Source organism: Rhamphochromis sp. 'chilingali' (genome assembly GCF_963969265.1).
Source record: "Rhamphochromis sp. 'chilingali' genome assembly, chromosome: 5".
NCBI classification, from domain to species: domain Eukaryota; kingdom Metazoa; phylum Chordata; class Actinopteri; order Cichliformes; family Cichlidae; genus Rhamphochromis; species Rhamphochromis sp. 'chilingali'.
In genome coordinates, this window is record NC_137932.1 from 25078989 (window position 1) to 25098821 (window position 19833).

At 40.0% G+C, this 19833-nt stretch overlaps 1 protein-coding gene across 2 annotated transcripts; it reads right to left on the reverse strand.

Annotated features, from left to right (window-relative positions):
• Window positions 1–2325: 2325 nt before the first annotated feature.
• On the reverse strand, window positions 2326–17920 carry LOC308397572 (bifunctional protein GlmU-like). Of its 2 annotated transcripts, none has more exons than XM_080883547.1 (3): window positions 17860–17920; window positions 4038–4229; window positions 2326–3949 (listed from the first exon to the last, which is right to left on the reverse strand). In XM_080883547.1, the coding sequence occupies exons 1-3, from the start codon at window positions 17884–17886 to the stop codon at window positions 3689–3691; spliced, it is 480 nt and encodes a 159-aa protein (XP_080739673.1). In that variant the 5' UTR covers window positions 17887–17920; the 3' UTR covers window positions 2326–3688. The 2 variants fall into 2 exon arrangements, with proteins under 2 accessions (XP_080739673.1, XP_080739674.1); XM_080883548.1 differs by lacking the exon at window positions 17860–17920 and adding an exon at window positions 8151–8327 and having other exon boundaries at window positions 2330–3949.
• Between the last annotated feature and the right edge of the window lie 1913 nt (window positions 17921–19833).

Here is a 19833-nt window from a genome sequence, read left to right on the forward strand (position 1 = left end):
TTCTAAAAAATGTATCAGTCTGAACTAGTCCTCCATCCTTGCTTTTTTCCTCTTTCCATTTTTATTTCTGTTTTGCTTTTATCAGACTTCATCCAGCAAAAGGTCTGAACTGCATCTCTCCATCTCGAGAACACTTCAGTACTAATTGTATTGTTACGTGCAGGACTGTAATTGAGTTTTCCTTGCACTGTTTTCTTGACACTTTTAGTTTTGTGCTCTTCTTTTACCTCTTCAGAAAACCTTTCTCATTTGGATACACTGTTTTTGACTTTCTGAGCCACAAAAATATGAAAAACAGCAAAACATTTGTACATTGGAAACACACTAGCAACTTGTGTCAGCTTCCCTTAGCGGTGACAGCAGCAGCTCGGATGTTTTGATCTGTGTGTGGGATTTGTCCAGCCCTCCGCCTCATGCTGTGACATTCAAACAGAGCTGCGTGTCATTAGCCTGGAAGATCTTTGACTGCCACATAGAAGCCGAAAGCCGGCTGATCAGCACCAGCTTCCCGGGGAGGGGGATGTCTGCTTGTGCCATAGGCCTGCGACCGCCACCACGGCTTCTCTTGTTTCCTCAAACAGGAGTCTGTTTTGCAGCCGACTTACAAATGACCAGGGTTGGTCTCGTTAGAAGTGAGGCGAAGAGGGGGCGGCTTAACAACACCAGAGTCCCCTGTTTTTATTGGGCTCATTACTGATGGATAACACAAGTAGAGGGACAAAAGGCAACAGGGAGGAGAATCCTCTAATGAGAAAAAGAGAGCAGCTACTATCATCTGCATTGCTTTTCATCTGTACAAGGAGATTCACCTGAGTAGAGCGGGGTGTGTGTGTGTGTGACTAGTTACCTGAGGTAGTTTTACTATCAGTCTATTCTTTCCACCAGCTACCAAACATGTTTGCTTTTACAAAAGGATTGTGAATCATGTTAAGCCAGGCGGTCTTTAAAACTGAAATTCTAAACAGCAATCATCTGAACACATTCTGTAAACTTTAGGAGAATACTGCCCAGACACAAGGTCTAAAGACAAAAGCCATCAAAAAACAAATCAGTAGATTAAAATCTGGCAGCATTCCCCAAATTCCCTGAAAGGAAGGACCAAAAAGCTCTCCAGAGAGTGATCCGTACAGCAGAACGCTGCTGCAGGATTGCTCTCCCCCCGCTTCAGGACACCTACACCAGGAGATGCCGGACTAGAGCAGCGCAGATACTGAAGGACCCGTCCCATCCTGGCAACAAACTGTTCCAACTTCTGCAATCTGGTAGAAGGTTCCGCATCTTCCGGGCAAGGACAGAGAGACTCAAGAGGAGCTTCTATCCCCAAGCCATCCGTGCCCTAAACACACACACCCGCCCTCTTACATCATCTATAATTGACTGAGACAGGACTCTTCCAGACACTAAACCAAGGCACAATGTACATTTCAATTCCTTTAATTTTAAATATGTTTATATTGTCTATCCTGTAAAATAGTCAGATGTCTATTCATATTAATGTACAGAATTCACCTGCTTGCTGCTACTACTTCACATTCACCCAATGAATGTGTGTGTGTGTGTATATATATATATATATATATATATATATATATATATATGATGTTCTTCCTCTACACCCCCCCTCCCCAATTTTTTTGCACATGTCGAGGAGCGTGTCAGGCTACATTTCACTGTGTGTTATACTTGTATAACTATGCATGTGACAAATAAAGAACCTTGAAGCCTGAAGTGGGATTTATATTCCCATGCTGATGTCAATTTCTGTATCAAAAAGAGAGATTTGTGTGGGAATTCTGCCAATGCAGACACTATAGAAACAAACTGCATGCTGACAGTGAAGCAACAGTTTACCACAGAGTTCAGGAAGCACAGACAGAGGCCACAGTGGACAGTTTGGACTGTGTTTAACACTTGACTTCCCTTCAGTTGATGAACTTCTTCCAATAATCAAACTTCTGTCTTCTCCACAGCTGGAGCTCAGATAAGGAACCAACCACAGTTCAAACAGAGTAGCCTATCCTGCTGGCTGTTCCATGCATCTTCAACACCCCCTCCTAATGAATAGTTATATATGTATAGGGATTGTTGCACCTTTATCTTTTACATTGACTTCACTCAAGCTCTACAGGTGCAACCCATTCAATACTATGAATTCATAAAATAACAGTGTTGAAATGCTCGTGTTTGTGTGTTTTTAAAAGGTCAGCATGGGGACACATCGAGCCGCAGTGTGGGCACAAACACAGCAACCTGAACTCTGAAGCTGCGCACAGATTAAAGCCATCTCTCAGTCAAGCAAGAGACTCACAGTAGAAAGTAATTGGTGCCTCACAGCAGGATGCCAGACACAAACATTAATAAACAACAACTCTTACTTCTAAACTTGTTAGTCGGCGACATTTTAAAGAAGAACAGCAACATATCTCTGTGTGGACGCACAGCGAGGGTACGTGAGAGCGAATAAAACAACGCTGGTGATGTTTAATCACCTCTGCCACATTAAGATGTGATTTCAAGCAACGAAAGAACGGATGGAGATCAAAAAGTGATATTTTAAATCCAGAACATCTGCTTTGCACGCCTGCATCGCCTTCTCATTTGTCAGGAAGGAAAACAAAGCTGCTTTAGTTGGATGTGTTAAACGGCCCCCTGCCCCCCTTGGGGGCGGGGGCACAGGGGCAGACCACCAACGCTTTTTTGGCCACCATGCTGCGCTGACGCGGACAAACAAAAGCACAAAGCTGCAGCGGGGACCCTTTGTAGCTCGACTTTAATGTGCCCCGCCTCTTTCTCCTGGAAGCGGAGCAGCTACTGTAAAGACTGCAGAGCACAAGCGTGCAGGAGAAATGATCGCTCCTCTGTCCCGACGCTAACCAAACTGCTAGGGTTTGCATTTTTTTAAATTATTTGAGCACAAAACAAACAATTTTGAAATGCCTGCTGAGTATTTTACAAATGATCCCTTCAGCCATCTCTGTGCAGAACAACAACTTTAAACTCGTTTAACTTACATCAACTTTTAACCTTGTTTATATGTGCACCATCAACTCCAGTAAACTGAGATGAAAACCTGCAAAAATACCTTAAATGATATATACAATGCAAAAATTCCTTTCAAGCATTGTTCAGGATTTAAGCCTTTAATGGTGCTCTTTCAACAAAGTCATCTCATTGCATCTTTGCAGTAATTTAACAGTCAGTATTTATTGAGACTATTTCTGCTAGATTTGGAAGAAAGTTTAGTTAATGTCACATTCTTCTAGTTCAACATGAAGCTTTGACTGAGTTTCTCAGCACAGTGTTAATCTCAGAGTTAGCTTCAAGGATAGCTCATGATGAAGCTTCACCAGTCCCACAGTTTTGCTTTGTGGACAATGAAAAGCCTACGTAAGACCTGTCTTGATGTATGCTCAATCATCCAGGTAAGTAAATTATCTGGACATCCGGATGAATAGAATCAACTTTTGGGATTTACATAAAAGCACATGATGTAAGTCCGATGTGTCATGTGTTGGGTACAGACAGATTCTTGAGGGACGATTGTTGTGTGGAGCTGATCGATGTTCTGTTAGCTGCCCTGCAGGTGTAAATGCTGCGGCTCAAATATTGCTGATAAGTTTTTAATTAATCTCTCAGCTTCACAGACTAGATATTAAATGTAAAGATGAACGATTCCTGTAATTTTCATTCAGGCTGACTGGTTGGTCTGTGGTCGTGGTTGAACCACGAGCTCGGGGAAACCCGTTTGCTCATCCATCTCTCTGGTGAACTCCAGGTCTACCGCTTCACCAATGACCACCTCAGCTGTGGTGAACACCTCCAGATCTCCCAGCACATGACCTCCCACTGTCTTGCCCTCGAAGTCTGAGAGGCTGATGTGAATGTGGGCGTCTGGGTTAAGAGTGCCCACCAGGGAGACGATCTCAAAGGGCCCACTGAGGTGCACCACCTGAAGGAAAAGTTTAAAAGCTGACATCATGACGAGCCCACGTGTCTCAGAGCTCTATAAATACAACCCAACACGCTGCCTCGACTACCTCGTTTGTTTTTGTTGCCGTGGCATTCGCCAGCCGCAGCGTCGCCTTGGTGAGGCTGCCAACACACGTGACTATGAACGGCGCTCGGAGACGCTTCTCCTCCACGAAAGCCTGCAGAGTTCCCAGCAGCTCCTGACCCGGGCGGACCCTGATCGCATGGACCTGGAGGGCCGATCCTGCTCCTGCTGAACTCTGGGAGATAAAGACAGAATTATTTCTGTGGTTTTCATCTTCCTTCATTTAAAAAAAAGGGGAATTAATTTATTAGGTCTTTTCTCATGTCCTGTTTTATTTATGTTCTACAACTCAAACTCAGACTTCAAATAAATGAATAAAAAATTGATTAAAAAACAACAACAACAACAGAATTGTGCGTTATTCCAGAGTGGACAAAAATATCTCTTTTGTTGGTCTGTGTGTGTGTGTGTGTGTGTGTGTGTGTGTGTGTGTGTGTGTGTGTGGGGTCCATTCAGATCTTTAACAGGATCAGTGTGCTTATCCAAACACCAGGCTGACCTCTGACCTCTGCGGGGGTGAAAGAGGGCGTCACGTGCAGCCAACATTAATGGAGCAGCTTTACAAAGAGCCTTTTTTAAGAAAACAGGCAGAGGAGGTGGAGCACACATCACATTACTTTACGTTTATTTACCCGACATGTTGACGAGCCAGACAGCGAACAAGCAGCCGTCTCGAGCTTTAACGGAAGGTCGGATTTGATTTTGTTTTAAGAGCAGGAGAAACTCCAGTTTGAGGACAAGCTGCTGTAAAATGTTGAAGCCACTCAGTCAACTGAAATGTCAGTATTTATGTGTGGAGTGACAGCAGCTTTACATTTTATAGTATTTATTTTAGCCTTTTCAACATTTATCATGCTACTCTTATTAGCAGACTACAAAACTGGGTCTGCATCACTGGCACTGCTCTCAAATGGTTTTCTTCATACTTCTCAAACAGATATTTCAGAATTCATATGAATCGATGTATATTGTCATCTGCACCTCTCGTATGTGGAGAGGCCTCAATCCATCCACCAGTTCTGTTTCTTTATAAATGTTGCACATGTACATTCATGAAAACAGAACAACATCACTTAGAAACAAATATGCGATTAAAAAGACAAAACAAATCATGAGTAAAATGTCAGGTATATGCATGTTTGGTTTTTTTTAAATGCACATTTTCCTAAAGCTAACCTTTGTTGTCTCAGTGTCTCTGTGGCGTCTCTTTCAGGGGAAGGAAAACGTTCTTATCAACTGTCATTAGATTGTTAAATGTATACACGTGAATCACTTTTCCACTTATTTTCTGCCTTTTCAATTTTAGTTAAACTTTTTTCATTAAGTTTTGGAGCATCATCGTCCACTTGATGCTCTAAAGCTGAGTCAAGCCCCACAAACTCCCATGTTAAAATGTCCAACTTTACAGTAGCAATAAACACGTTTACAGCACGCTATAAAATTCTACTTTGGCCTCTGTGGATGGTTTCCTCCTTCACAAAATTTTTATGGGAGGTTTTCTTTTTTAATAACTCATCAATCAGAATACTGCTTAAGGATTTTGGAAGTTAAGGGCATGGCTAGAATGGGTTAGATTTGAACCTTACAAAAACCCTACCAGTTCAATGGTAACCTGGTGGTTGATAAAAGGTTAAAGTCCAGCAGGGAGTTGCTGTATCGCAGTTTACAGATAGACTATTACATATCTGTTGACTTTTAATCAAGCGTGTGCTGAAACTTATTAATTACATATTTTATCTTAAGTAAACAATGGCTGACTTATTAGTAATAACATTTTTCCACATATTTGTGCAGCACTTTATCTGGTTATTTGTGCTTTATAAATAAACTTGAGTTTCGTGGGCATAAATACATTTTGAACAAAACAAAGATGTGATATGTTGCTAAATATAATGTTGATGCACTGATCCGTTTACCCCAGAAAGAAAACACTAAATATTCAGATAACTCGTGTCCAGTATCTCCACACACACACACACACACACACACACACACACACACACACACACACACACACACACACACACACACACACACACACACACACACACACACACACACACGAGATTTAACCCCAGTTGTTTCAGAATACAAAAATAAGTAAAAACTAAGATAAATCCACCCTGAAAGAAGAGTAGAAATCATGCTCTGACTGTAAATGTAAAAATTAATTACAATGTGGCGTTCAAACTATGGTCTTGGCTTGCCCATGTGTCCTGTCCCTGAACACAAATCTGCAGATTAAAAACACTCTAATAAACTGCTTTCAGACTGTTATGTGTATTTATCTGAATAACCTTTCACTCTTGTTTTTTTCCTCTGTTTTGAATTTTAACAAAATGTTTTAGTTTTTTTTTTTTTACTGAAAAATCTAATTTTTACGTGACGCTCCAAAACTGAGCCAATCCCAGCCTCCCATGTTCAAATGTCCAACATTACAGTAGCAATAAACATGTTTACAGCCTGATATAAATTCTACTTTGGCCTCTATGAAAAGTCTCCTTCACACACTTTTTACTGGAAGTTTATTTATTTATTTTTATTCGAATAATGGCAAGGCTTAAAGTTCACCTGTCTCACTAATCGTATCACTGAACTGGACTTTTCCACCATGTTTGTGGTTTTTGTGCCTTTTTAAAACAAATTTAATGAAACTGTCTGAAATTGGAGTTTTTATTACTTAGAACCTATGAACATGTGTGCTGCACAAACACAGCTGATAACTTACCAAATGGTAAATTAGCTAGGGTGTAGCTGATAATTTAACACTCAACCATCTCACATTACTTCAGTCACCTCTGGCTCACAAACGACTGTGGGTGACTGACGTCACGGTGGCTTCTTCCATTTTGATGTAAAGTCGGTAAAACTTTGGCATCACTTTATATGTGGTTTTGCAGCAGAGATCAATGACAGGATCTTTACATGTGGTAAGCAGTTAAAAAACAAAACAAAAAAAACAGACCCTGTACGCAGACTTAATATTTTATGGTTTCAAGTTGCCGGTCCTAAATTTGGAATCACTAATGTCAGCGGTGTGACATCTATGACAGGGGTAAGAAACATACCAGTGATTCACAGGTTGTGATTTTCCTCTCACACACATTACTCTAACTTCTGGGTAACATTTGGTTTTAAAACTTTAGTTCTCAGAAGGCTACAAAGCAGAACTGGCCTCAGCAGCGTGCTGATAAACTGATTCTGGCACAGGAGAGGAAAGCCTCACAGAAACGAGGAAACTTCTTCCATTCACAGAAACAAAAGCAAAAAGCTAATTCTACCCGTAGTCAGATTTAGAGCTGAACAGCTGCCTCTTTTAGAACAATTTAAAACAATTTTTTAAATAAATGTTATAAAATTCTTAAAATAAAAACACAATAAAAACAAATGAAATGACTATTATAGTAATGTCCTACTACTTACTTAAATTGTATTTATATAGCACCAAATCAAAAGAATAATTGCCTCAAGGCGATTTATAGTGAGTATGATCCTTTATATACATTAATTTTACATTTGTTTGAAATGGTGACAATGTTGAGCGACGCACTCACATTTGCTGCAATTTTGCAAGCCGCTTTGCAACACACCGCCATCCCAGCATCTCCATTCGTGCAGGTAGACAGAAAAATTTTTTGACTACAGTGGTCTTGACTGAACTCATATCTTTTCTAGGAGTACCAAACAGCCAGGAGAGCCAGCAGTCATAAAGCCAGGTTATAAATATCATCAAATACCTTGATAATAGTGAGGCAGAGTATGTTCTGATAACGTTTCACTTGGTTGTTCACAAACAAAAAAAGACCAACAGGGTCTGGTTTTTATACCTTAGGACTATGACTGTGGCTGGCAGAGCTTATCAGAGGGTCATGAGAAGTTTTTAGGCTGAGCTGAATGTCTGCAGCTGCTGTGTGAGCCACAAAATAACGTAGACAAGTATCTTTTCTTTTACAAAATAAGGAGCTGGTGTAATTTTGTTTTTAACTTTATATTTTTGGAGGAAGACAGAAACAAACCTGTCGGGGACATTTAAAGAAATTCACATGTATCTGCAGTTTTAAAAGGAACCAAAGGTGATGAAGTAGAAGAAACTTACCATTCTGCACTGCGCTGAGGATCCTGAGGGACTAAAGTTCAGGTAAACACTTAAAGCCACACACACGCAGGGCCATTACGCTGTGGACTGAACTGAGCATGCTCAGCAGCCAGAGAAACCTTCCAAACGTCTCACTTCCTGCTGAGTGTGGAGTTAGGGTTTTATTTTTCTTGTCTTTGACCGCCACCTGCTGGAGAATATGAAGCTCTGCATGGTGAAAATAATGACGGTGATGCAAATGAAATGAGAGAAGCTAAAAGAACAAAAATAAACAGATAAATAAATGCACACAATAAAAGAGAAACCCCAATTCTGAACTCAAAATATAAGATATAAGCTATGCAATGCTTAACGAATTTATTACGAGGTCTATGCCAAAACTTTCCTAAGTTGTATTTAAATTGTAAAAAGTATTGGTAAGTACCAAAAAAGATTTTATATTTCTCTAATGGTTAATTCACCAGTACGCAAAAGCTCTGCAATCGAAATTGCATTTTTAATGCTCAAATATAATTATCTTTGTTATCTATGGATTTTCAAATTTACTGTTTAACAAAAAGGCAGAAAAAATAAAACACATTATTATTTATTTCATTAAGATACCAGATTACATTTAATTACTTGAATTCCTAATGAGAAAACCAGTTTTAGTGGTTGGATGTTAGGTTTCTGAGACTGTGGCTCAAATATGGGTATAAAAACACGATTTCAATTTTTCATTTACCTAATAAATGACACATGGTTTGTTTTGGGGGAGTGCTTGTTTTAAAAATGCTTTTGACAGATCTGTAAAATATTTGTAAAGCTGTCTTTTAATGACAGGTGGTCTAATAAATGTGTTTTGCACTGAATTAAAAAGTCCCAGCACTAATAGTGTCATTTTCTTGATGGAGAAACAAAATCCAGCGTTGGCCATCCTGATAAACATGCATATGCAGAATAACTTAATTATTAAACTATTATTAAATTTAAAATTAAAAAGCAGACCAGAAAAACATCATCATCTGTGTGTGATTGTAACTAAAAAAAACCCCATCAGGTTTTAAAAATAAAATAAAATCCACATATTCATATTTCTGTAATTACTCTGACTCTGTTTTTATTTTTCCACTGTCTCGTTATCAGCCTGTCCACATTAATACACCTGAATCAGAGTCATGGCTATTTATACATCTTGAGTGGACCAAAATAAAAAATAAATTTAAAAAATAAAACAGAAATATTGTACACGTCATGTGTCAGTATATATATATTTAACTTCATGCTGTATGATCTGCTTTGAGTATGTTTTTTTTAATCCTTTATTTACTTTATTATTTTCCACTCATAAACCCGAGCATGTCTGAACTCTCTCTGTTTAGAAATCTTATATGTGGAACTTTCTCGTCTGTACCTCTAGATGGCGCTGGAGTTTGTGAAATGACTCCACAGAGACTCCCACATTGCTGCAGACACAGGATAATCTGAATACCTTTAACTCTTTGCACTGAAAAGACACACATAAATATTGTTTTTCTTTATAAAAGCGGCATGTGTGGAGATGCTCAAGGCAATACTCAGTGTAGGTGTAACTGCAGCTGCTAGCTGAGCTTTCTACAACAGACTGGATGAAGGATGCTGCTGGGCAATTTAAACTGGTGACAGATTTTTTAAAGAAAAATGAGATCAGAGTTTAATCCTCACTGATCCTATTAGGCTCTATGCAATTTTATTTTAACGTGTGTGTCCTGACTGACTGTTTGCTGGAGCACATAATGATAAAATGTGCAAACTTCATGACAGTTTTGATTCTGTCCCTGTATTTGGTCGTGCTAGGCAAGTTGTGTCTTATACTCAGGGTTACCAGAATTTGTATGAAAGGGTATATACAAAAAGTACGGGAAGCCAACTAGAGGACGTATTCCTTAACAAAGGGAGGACAAGACTATACACAGCCCACAAATTAACACCGCTGACACGGATGGATACACGTAATCATCACAAGTGAAGACAATCAGAGACGGAGGACGCAAAACCCAAATTAAGACATAAGTGAAAACTTCCTAAGTAAAAGAGGAAATGACCGACCAAAGACACAGGGGAGCACAGAAGAACAGCGTGTGGAGCGGTGCGCGAGGGAAACACACAAAACTTTATTATCATGTGAACAATAATAAAGTTAAACAGGAACCAAAACACCGTGACTAGGATAGACTTTAAAGTAAAATAAAATAGGAATCAAATACTCAAGAAATAGAACTCATGACTTTACACACTACAACAACATTTATATTCATGTGGATATAGTACATATGTACTTTGTTTAGCACACAGCACACTTTCTGAGTTATAAAGCTTTTTGCTAGTTTTCTACCAATAAATCAAAGTCAAAGTTGACCTTGAAGATGGTGAATGTAAGGCAAATTTTCATGGACTGTTACTGTGGCCCTTTTCTACACCCCATTTATTCAGAACACTTCTATCGTGTTTACAGACAGAGCAACACACAAGCAGCACTACAAAAAACACAACCTCGTGGCGGAAGTAACAAGAAAACAGAAACACAAAGACGTTCACAGAAAACCTCCGAGGCCATGACACCAGGATCTGCTTTATTCACAGGCTGTCAGTAAAAGCCAGACTTTAGGAGCTGAAGTGTTGCCTTTCAAAAATTACAGCCAGACAAAACGAGGCACATTGTGCGAGAGACGAGGGGCAAACAAAGAGTGACCCCAAAAAAGGATATGAACTGGAACTGAAAAAAGATCTTTGAGACTCAGCTGAATGTGTTATGGATCTGATTTAGTGGAAATGTGTCAAAAAGAGCAATCTGGGGCGAAAGAAAGCTCAGATTCTGTTGATCTTTATTAAAAAGCCACAAAAGGAGCAAAAGAGCAACAGAAGACAAGTGAAAAACACTTTTATTAATATTTGAGCAGGGATGACCAGAGCTGATCAAACTATAGCAACTGAAATACCTCCACAATGATTTTCTAGCTCTCAAACTGCACACAGTGATTACGAGATTACAAACACACGAACTGTGTATTTTTCAAAAAAGGGGGGGAGAATGCAAATCACAGGGATAAATCCACGGATGTATTTTGTCTGAATTTTCCGTGTAATAATGAGCAGATTAAATCAGGGCTGTGTCGGGACCCCTGGGAGCCAATGAGGCCACGCTCGGGCGATTATTTCAAGTAGAGGTGCTCACATGTAAATTCCCCCTGCGAGGGCGTGATTACTATCAGGTTACAGCGTCCATGGCAACAACCTGCAGCATACAGAGCAACATAATGAGTATGAGGTCAGAGCAGGACAATCTGTGGAGTCATTTCTCCCCTTTACTTTATTCACTTGTTCAGCATATGATGCAAAATCAGTCAAAAGTAGCTTTATAGATAGATAGATAGATAGATAGATAGATAGATAGATAGTAGGGGTGCAACGATACACAAAATTCACGGTTCGGTTCGATACTTTGGTGTCACGGTTCGATATTTTTTCGATACAAAAAAATGTTCATGCCTTTTTAATTTGTCATTTATTAAAATTATAAATATATATTTTAACTCAAAAGTACAGTTTTTAAATTTAACCCTAACCCTTGTGCGCGTTTTTTATTTTGACAGCGAAAGCGCACCTGCGGACCACTTATGTGCAGCCCTGGTTATTTAGCTCATCATATCCAGCCACAGAAATTCTTTTGTCCATGAAACCATAAAGCTGCACTTTCTTTTTGCCTTATAGTCTCATTTGTCATAACTTCTCCGTTTTGTGGTAAGCTTTTCTTTGGCTGTCACTTCTTCACCCCGACCTGTCTTATTTGGCTCAGCAGAACTAAAATATATATACTGCTACTTTTACACACGCACTCACATAAGCTCAGCGATTCTCTGCGCGATCAACCTCTCACATGTTTAAGCTTGCTGCGGGAGATTTCACTTGTCATGTTTGCATAGTAAGCTAACGATTAATAAGACGATGTCAGAGGAATTGGTGCACAAATTATCATCACTCACAGATCAGTGCTGTCGCTCTCTATACACAGTTCGCACGATTGCAAAGTGAAAGCAAAAAACAAGCGCAAATTCAAACGCGACTTCAATATGTCACATATTGACAGTGGCTCACCGATGCCAATGACATAATTACCCAGCTACATTTCTGAAAGAATGCAAAAGCATTGACATATATTTTTCCTACAATGGCCCGACGGGCAGGGCAGAGAGATTTTTGTAGCCCGACTGGAAAGATCGCTAGCTCCGGGACGTCGGGCTAGCGATTTTGCAAGCCCTGTATCTGATTGAGGAATCACTCATCTTTGGAAAAGAGAGTTTATTACAGAGAAATGTCTCTTTCCAAAATAAAAGCTATACTATCCGCTTCTTCTGGGCTATATTCTCAGCAGCATAAGGAGAATCACGTGCTAACAGCTGTCTAAATGACTCGGCTAAAGTTAGTAGCATGCTTGTTGTTTTTGTCTTTGCACTAGGATGATGTCGGCGTAAATGTGCAGTCATATTCGTTGTGTTCCCACTAGTGCTTTCAGGTTAATCTCGTTGAAATGACCTTAACGCCACAACACGGCAAATCTCCGTTAACGAGCTACCGCCGATCGCTCCGTGCATGGGGCTAGACGGCCAACACGTTAACGAGCTAACTGCGCTAACACACTAGTTCACACCAATGTAATTAAGCATTGCATGGCACATCCAACATACTGTTTTACTTTAGTCCATGACTCGCTTACCTTCAGGGTCATACCTCACATGAAAACCAAAATAATTCCAAACGCCAGATCTGAATGAGGGTGGGGGAGGTCCATCTTGCAAGGAGAGCTTAACTTCTGTCTCGCTAGCTTGCCCTGCGCTCTTCCTCCTGACTATGCTGTCTGTGTTGAGCGCTCAGTGGATCTGCGCTCGACAGTGCAGCCTAGGCGGAGTAGTCGAACGCAGATTCACTGAGCGCTCCACACAGACAGCATCGTCAGAAGGAAAGTTGATAAAATAAATTACAAATGTTGTATTGTTCATACATATGCGTACCGAACCGAAAGCACTGTATCGAACGGTTCAATATCGATACGAATATCGTTGCACCCCTAATAGATAGATAGATAGATAGATAGATAGATAGATAGATAGATAGATAGATAGATAGATAGATAGATACCACTTATATTGTTTGCTGCTACAACTACACATGTTTCTTTTCCAACTATTTATCTATGAGTGACTTATGTATGTATGTATGTATATATATGTATATATTGTACTATTCTTAGTTAGTGTATTGTCTGTCTTGTCTTAATGTTGGTTTAAAATGGAGCACTGTAACAAAAAATAATTTCCCCCAGGGATCAATAAAGTATTCTGATTCTGATATCAAACCTGTACTTCCTATTTTGCAGATTTTATAATATAAACTGACAAATGCAGGATGTTGTGGTATTATAGCTGAAGCTACCCAGCAGTGTATGAGTAGCTAAACCCATCAGGCCTTTTTATCAGCTTTGATAACAAAGTTTTAAACTGCACTAGTGAACCAAACTGCAAACATCTCTACAGACTGGGTTTTATCGTTAAAACAAAGAACAGTGTTGGTATTTCTTCAGAAAAGATCAGCAAAAATTCCTTCAAACTGCTGCTTTGTTTATTTGAATCATGCACTGCCCTCTTTAGAGCAAAAGTCTGAATAGCTGCCGGTTCGGTGGCTGTTTGTGCTTTTCACAACTGCACTCTTAGACACAGAATTAAGAGATAAACCTTCTCTTTAGAGAGCAACAATGGAGCTTCACAAAACTCACCTTTTCATTGTTTTGCCGAAGCTTCCCTTTAATAGGATTTGGGCATTAAATCAGTATTTTTGGCAAATATGTGTGTGTTTACAGGAGTGTGTATGTGTGTGTCTGTGTGTGTCCGTGTGTGTGAACTAATTAGGACCAGCAATTACCCCAAACTGTGGCTGCGTCTCCTGCTGAAGGAGGGGGTGAATGGAGGAGGTTTAGGGCAACAATGGCAGACTGTCACTGACAACGCTGCCATGCATGACAGATGCATGTGGACACGGCAGACAAAGGCACGGCTGGCCTGGCCTGTGTGTGTATGTAGAGAGTGTGTGTGTGTAACGAGGGTGTGTGCTGGGGGGTGGGGGTCAGCTTGTGTCCGATGCAGAAGAAGTGGAGGTGCGCTACTGACGGCTCAGGCATCGTTCCACAGCACCAGCAGCTCCCAGCAGCCCCTGCTGCCTCAGCCTTAACCACTTTGCCCACCACACACACACACACACACAAACACACACACACCACAGAGCTGTCAAACTCCCAGCAGCCCCTGCTGCAGCTCAGCCTACTAATGAAGGTACAACTCTGTGTTCATCATAATATCATAAACATGTTCTGTGCAGTGCTTCAGTCCAGATACCATCATACTGTCATTCCATCGACTGTAAACCTGATTCAGTTCAATAAAATGATTTTATATTCAGCAACCGTTCAAAAAAAGCATCATCTCAAGACACTCTCTATTATTATCTCACTATTATTATATATAAGAGAGAGAACATCAAAAATGAGATGGTCCCCTATGAGGATCACTTGGAGACAGTGGGAATAAAAAACTCCCTTTTAACTGGAAGTTGTCTCCAACAGAACCAGGCTCAAGGATACGCAGTCATTTGCTTTCACCATTGGAAGTATACAAGTTGAACATAATTCTGAATCAGGAAAAATGAAGCCAATGCAAAAGTGCCTTAACCGCCTAGGACCTGGCGTCCACATATGTGGACATCACATTTTGGGTTATTTAGACCAAAATACTCAATTTTGCTCTACAAGGGCCTGATATCCACTTACGAGGACATTATACTGCTACTGTTCTATCAAAATTTTAAACGAATATCCTCATATGTGGCTCTCGTTTTTCATAAAAACAAAAATAGGGTAAAAAAAAAATCTGGTAATTCTTTGTTTTTACATTCATTGGGACCCAATCAGCCCAAATATCAAAGAGAAATTAAAAATGCATGCCGTAGAAGAGTTCGGGTCTTAGGAGGTTAAAGCTTCATTCTGTCTAATGACCAGCAGGGGGATATAACTGTGCCTGCAAACATTTTCCCTCTATAACGACCTCAGTCAACCTTTTTCTGACAATTTTACGAGTTCAGTCGCTAAGGTTAGGTCTTATTGGGGAAAAATCATGTTTATTTGAAAATTATGATCAATCAAAAGTTTAATTTGGACTTCTGGGTTTATGCAGAGCCTGCAACGCAGTCTATACATGTCTAACTTAATTTTGATGCATTCTGTGTCAGACAAAGGAACTAATCAGGCCCGTCACTGTCATCAATCAAGAACACCGTAGCGTTTCAGAAGAGTTTGTAGTTATGACATATCAACAGTGTCGATTTAATGGAGTTAAAGCATGAAGCCCACTTCTGGCTGGTGGTGACACACCACAGCATGAAGCATGTGATCAGCACAGGAACCAAGACAGGAAGTAAAAGTCACCACAGTGTAAAGAGACCATAGATTACAAAATAAATCAACAGAAACACAACATCATGGTAAAGACCATCAGGTTAAAATTCAACTGCTGTCACATTTTCAGAACTCTTTGAAGAATCTCAACAACATACAAGCCGCTGACAGTCATGAGAAAACAGGACAGTTTCTTTCTATGATCACACAAAAATAAAGTTCATTTCTTCCTTATACTATTTCACATTTTGCCATCATACCAAGCCAGAACATGTGTGAAGCTCCAAAGGTCAGAGAAACATATTTCCCCTCCAAACACACACACACAGACACACACAGACGCAGACGCCCTTAATGATGTTGGAGTTTATTCAACGAGCTCATTAGAGCTTTTGGCCACACTTGGTCCCCCCTGCTGCTTCTTGTTAATTCAGCTCATACTGGCACAGTTCGTCCTCAGTCGTTAACTTTTTACCATGATGTCACATTGCATCCCAATTCTCTAATTAAAAGGAGCAGTCCAATAATTTCAAGGTCAAACGCTGCTCTGCTGTCACCCTATCACAGAGTCAGAGAGGTCGCCATCTTACATAAAACAGTGCTGAAGGTGAGATGTACAATAAGTAACTCATATTACTGCACATCAGCAGTCAAATTCATTGAGGGCTGCACTGGGATATGGAAAGATGAATACCATTTATTGATGTGTTTAACTTTGCAATTAGCCAACAAGCCAAGTTTAACAACCTTAAACCTTCAGAATATATATTCAAGCAAAATTAAGCTTGAAGGCAACTCACAAGAACCAGAATTTTACCATCAGTGTGTGTAAAAGCAAAGTAATGAGGCATTAAGGCTACGTCCACACTAGCCCGGATAGATTTGAAAATGGCGTTTTTGTCTGAAAATGCTCCGCGTCCACACTAGTGTTTTCAGTCGTTTTCACAGAGTTGTGCGTCCACATAGAAACGGCCCAAAACGCTTATGTTCTAGTCCTGCGCATACGCAAAAGCGAGTGAGAATTAAATAATTTAAAGAATAGCTATCTGGAGCATGTACAGACTGATATTCATCTTTTTTAGGGCTGTCAAAATTGAGAGCAATCAAAACAACTGCTGTATAATGCACACCGCTATCTTTGTTTAATTGGTCACATGACTGCATCACATGACTAAAATGCGTCGTCGTTTTAGAAAGTCTACGTTTTCGAGTGTCGACACTGCGACGGGGCGGCTTCGTTTTGAAATGTATGCGTTTTCGAGCACGTTTTCAAAACACGTTTTTCCTTGAGGAAAACACCATCTCTGGCTACGTCCACACGTACACGGGTATTTTTGAAAACAGAGATTTTCCGTTTTTTTAAAAACCCAGTCGACACGTAAAAGCCAAAAACGAAGGAAAACGCTGCTAGGAACATGCCAAAGCAGCAGGTGGCACGATATTCCTATCCGTGTAGAAATGTTGGCCCATCAGAAGTCAGCCTGGGTGGGAAAGAGTAAACAAAGATGGCGCATAGAAGCAGAACTGAGTCCTATGTGTGGAGGGACAGTAACTGTGTGTATATGTAAGCATTTAAACACTGCAGAGAGTAAAATTAACAGTAATGGTATTTTGTGTAAGTCTGCCATTGTAGAAATTCATTCACCGAAACAATAACCTGGCGCACAGTGTGACGTCAAAAAAGGCGCACACCTTTGACGCTGTGTTTTCTCCATTTTTTTCGTCCACACGTAAACGCAAAAACTGAGTTTTCAAAAATATCCACCCTGGGAGGAGTTTTTAAAAATCTCCGTTTTCAGTGACCGAAAACGCCGTTTACGTGTGGACGAAAGGCGCAAACGCATAGAAAAATCTGCGTTTTCAAAAATACCCGGGTACCTGTGGACGTAGCCTCAGTGTGGAAGGGAGGCCAAAACAATGCGCTTTCAAACGAAAACTGATTAGTGTGGACGTAGCCTTAGTAAGTACACAGAGTGATATATTTATGTTTCTCTTAAACGCAGACAGATGGAAATGTTAAATTCAGCATTAGTAGAGAATATTTCTGTCTGTGCTGGTATTCAGCCTTTTTTAAGATCATTTCTGTCTATTTTTTTTGTCTGAACTGATAGTCTGAACAGATGTTAATGCTCTTTGTGCTAAAGTTTTTTAATATTAGGCTATACGAATAAAAAACAGACCCCAGTGCATACACTTAAATACAAGAAGAGACACACATACTTAAACATGCACGTATATCTAAGGACTTACATATGTCTGCAGATGCTGTTCAGTCATGCTAACACACACACAGTCAGTAGCACACTGTGCTGCACAGTGGCTGTAATTACTTCACACATACACACATTTCCCAAGTGATACCTGACACACACAGCTGCCTGCAGCTCAAACATGTTCGTACATGTCATTCCAACATGCTGCTGAATGGGAGCTCAGACAAAAACATCTAAACGCACACAGACTCAGAAAGTTAAACCAGTATCAATTTAAACATTAGACCACAGAGATAATTTGACTCTGTAAAGTAAGAACATTTACAAAGTGATGTTTTTTTCAAAACTTCAATATTTTTAAGTGTGGACAGTCTCAAACATGAGGAACTGTTAGCAGGGTTGATTTTATTTGATGTGAATGCGATTTTTGCCTGGCATTATTTGAAACTAACCATTTTTATGGTCTTATGTGAGCTGCTGGATCATTCCTTATGAAATGAGTCGAGGCTGAGAAACGTTCCCACACGAACAGCCTTAAATCAGCTACAATATCACATATAAAGAAGCCATGCAAGAAGCCTTTATACTACTATTTGTTCCTTCTTACAGACTCTGAAGCTGTAGAGTTAGTTAAATGTAAATATGCCCCCTTTTTAATTCACAGTAAATATTATCAGACAATCACCCAGGGCTCCAAATTTCCGTGTTAGAAAATGACTGTAACACATACAGAATTGTGGCTAGAAGACAAATGTAGATAAAAGGAGATCCTTTATATTTAACTTGTTTTGAGGAGTCCCTATATGATGATATAAACCACGAAAGTTTGCCAAAATAACACTATTTCAATTTTTTTTAGTAAAATATTAGAAAATAGAAAGAAACATCCAGGGTACCAAAGCTGGTTTCTGTTCCTCTGCATCATATATAATGAAACTGGTATTACTGTTCAAAGTATGATTTATGGTGCTCATAGTTTGTCATAGAAGAAGAAAATCTTGCCCCACAGAATTAAAAAAAACCCACTAATTTAACTTTGTTTTTCAAGTCTATGATGTTATAAGGGATGGGGTGTCAAACATAAGCCCTGGAGGCCAGAATAGGCCTGGCAAAGCTCCAATCTGGCCCACTGGATGGCACTGGAAAAATGTGAAGGAAGGCATAATCTTTAGCTGCTTTTCCAATAGTACCTACTCAGGTCGACTCGCCACGGATTGACACGACTAGGATTGACTGAACAACTCAGTAGTACTTTGTTTGCGTGCTTGTCGTCATAGCAATATGTCTGTGCGTCCCATGGCAGAGCGTTCTCACTCCCGAGGCGTAACATGTCGACGTTTTGTCACGTCCCGCGGCGTTCCTGAGGAACGCGAAAGGAGACCTTCGGCGTTCTTATGGTACGCGGCGGGTTATGGCTGGAATCCAGTGCAATGACGCTCCCGCGGGAGTAGACGTTCCAGCCCTGTATTCCAGCCCTAAACCTAACCTTATCCCTAGCCCTGACCATAACCTTATTCCTGACCTTAACCAGGACTTTAATGATGTTAAATAGCGTGTTTCTAAGCGATTTGAAGAATAAGAGCGAACATGTGTAGGTTCAGTCCAGACGGTTCTCATATTTCCTCTTTTTCCGAGGTCGTCATTTAGGAACGTGGTGGGTAGCCGAAAACGTAATATGGTGACGATTTGTCACCTAGCGTAAAATGTTACGCTTTGGGAGTGAGAACGGGTTGCCCACGGCGTATGAGACATGAACGCTACAACAAAGGTGGACGTCGAAGCAAATATATAACCATGTCGAGTCGATCCGATCCGAACTTTTGAACATTTAACTTCTCTGTCTATTCATCAGTTTTATCATTTTTCCCACTGACCTTTCCCATGGCCTTTTATGCTATACCAAAGCAATTCAGTAAAAAAGAAACAATTAAATGACAGAAACGTTCCTGTTTTTTTTTACCACCTTCTGATTTTACACATTTATTTCGTACAATTGAAGAACAAAGATATT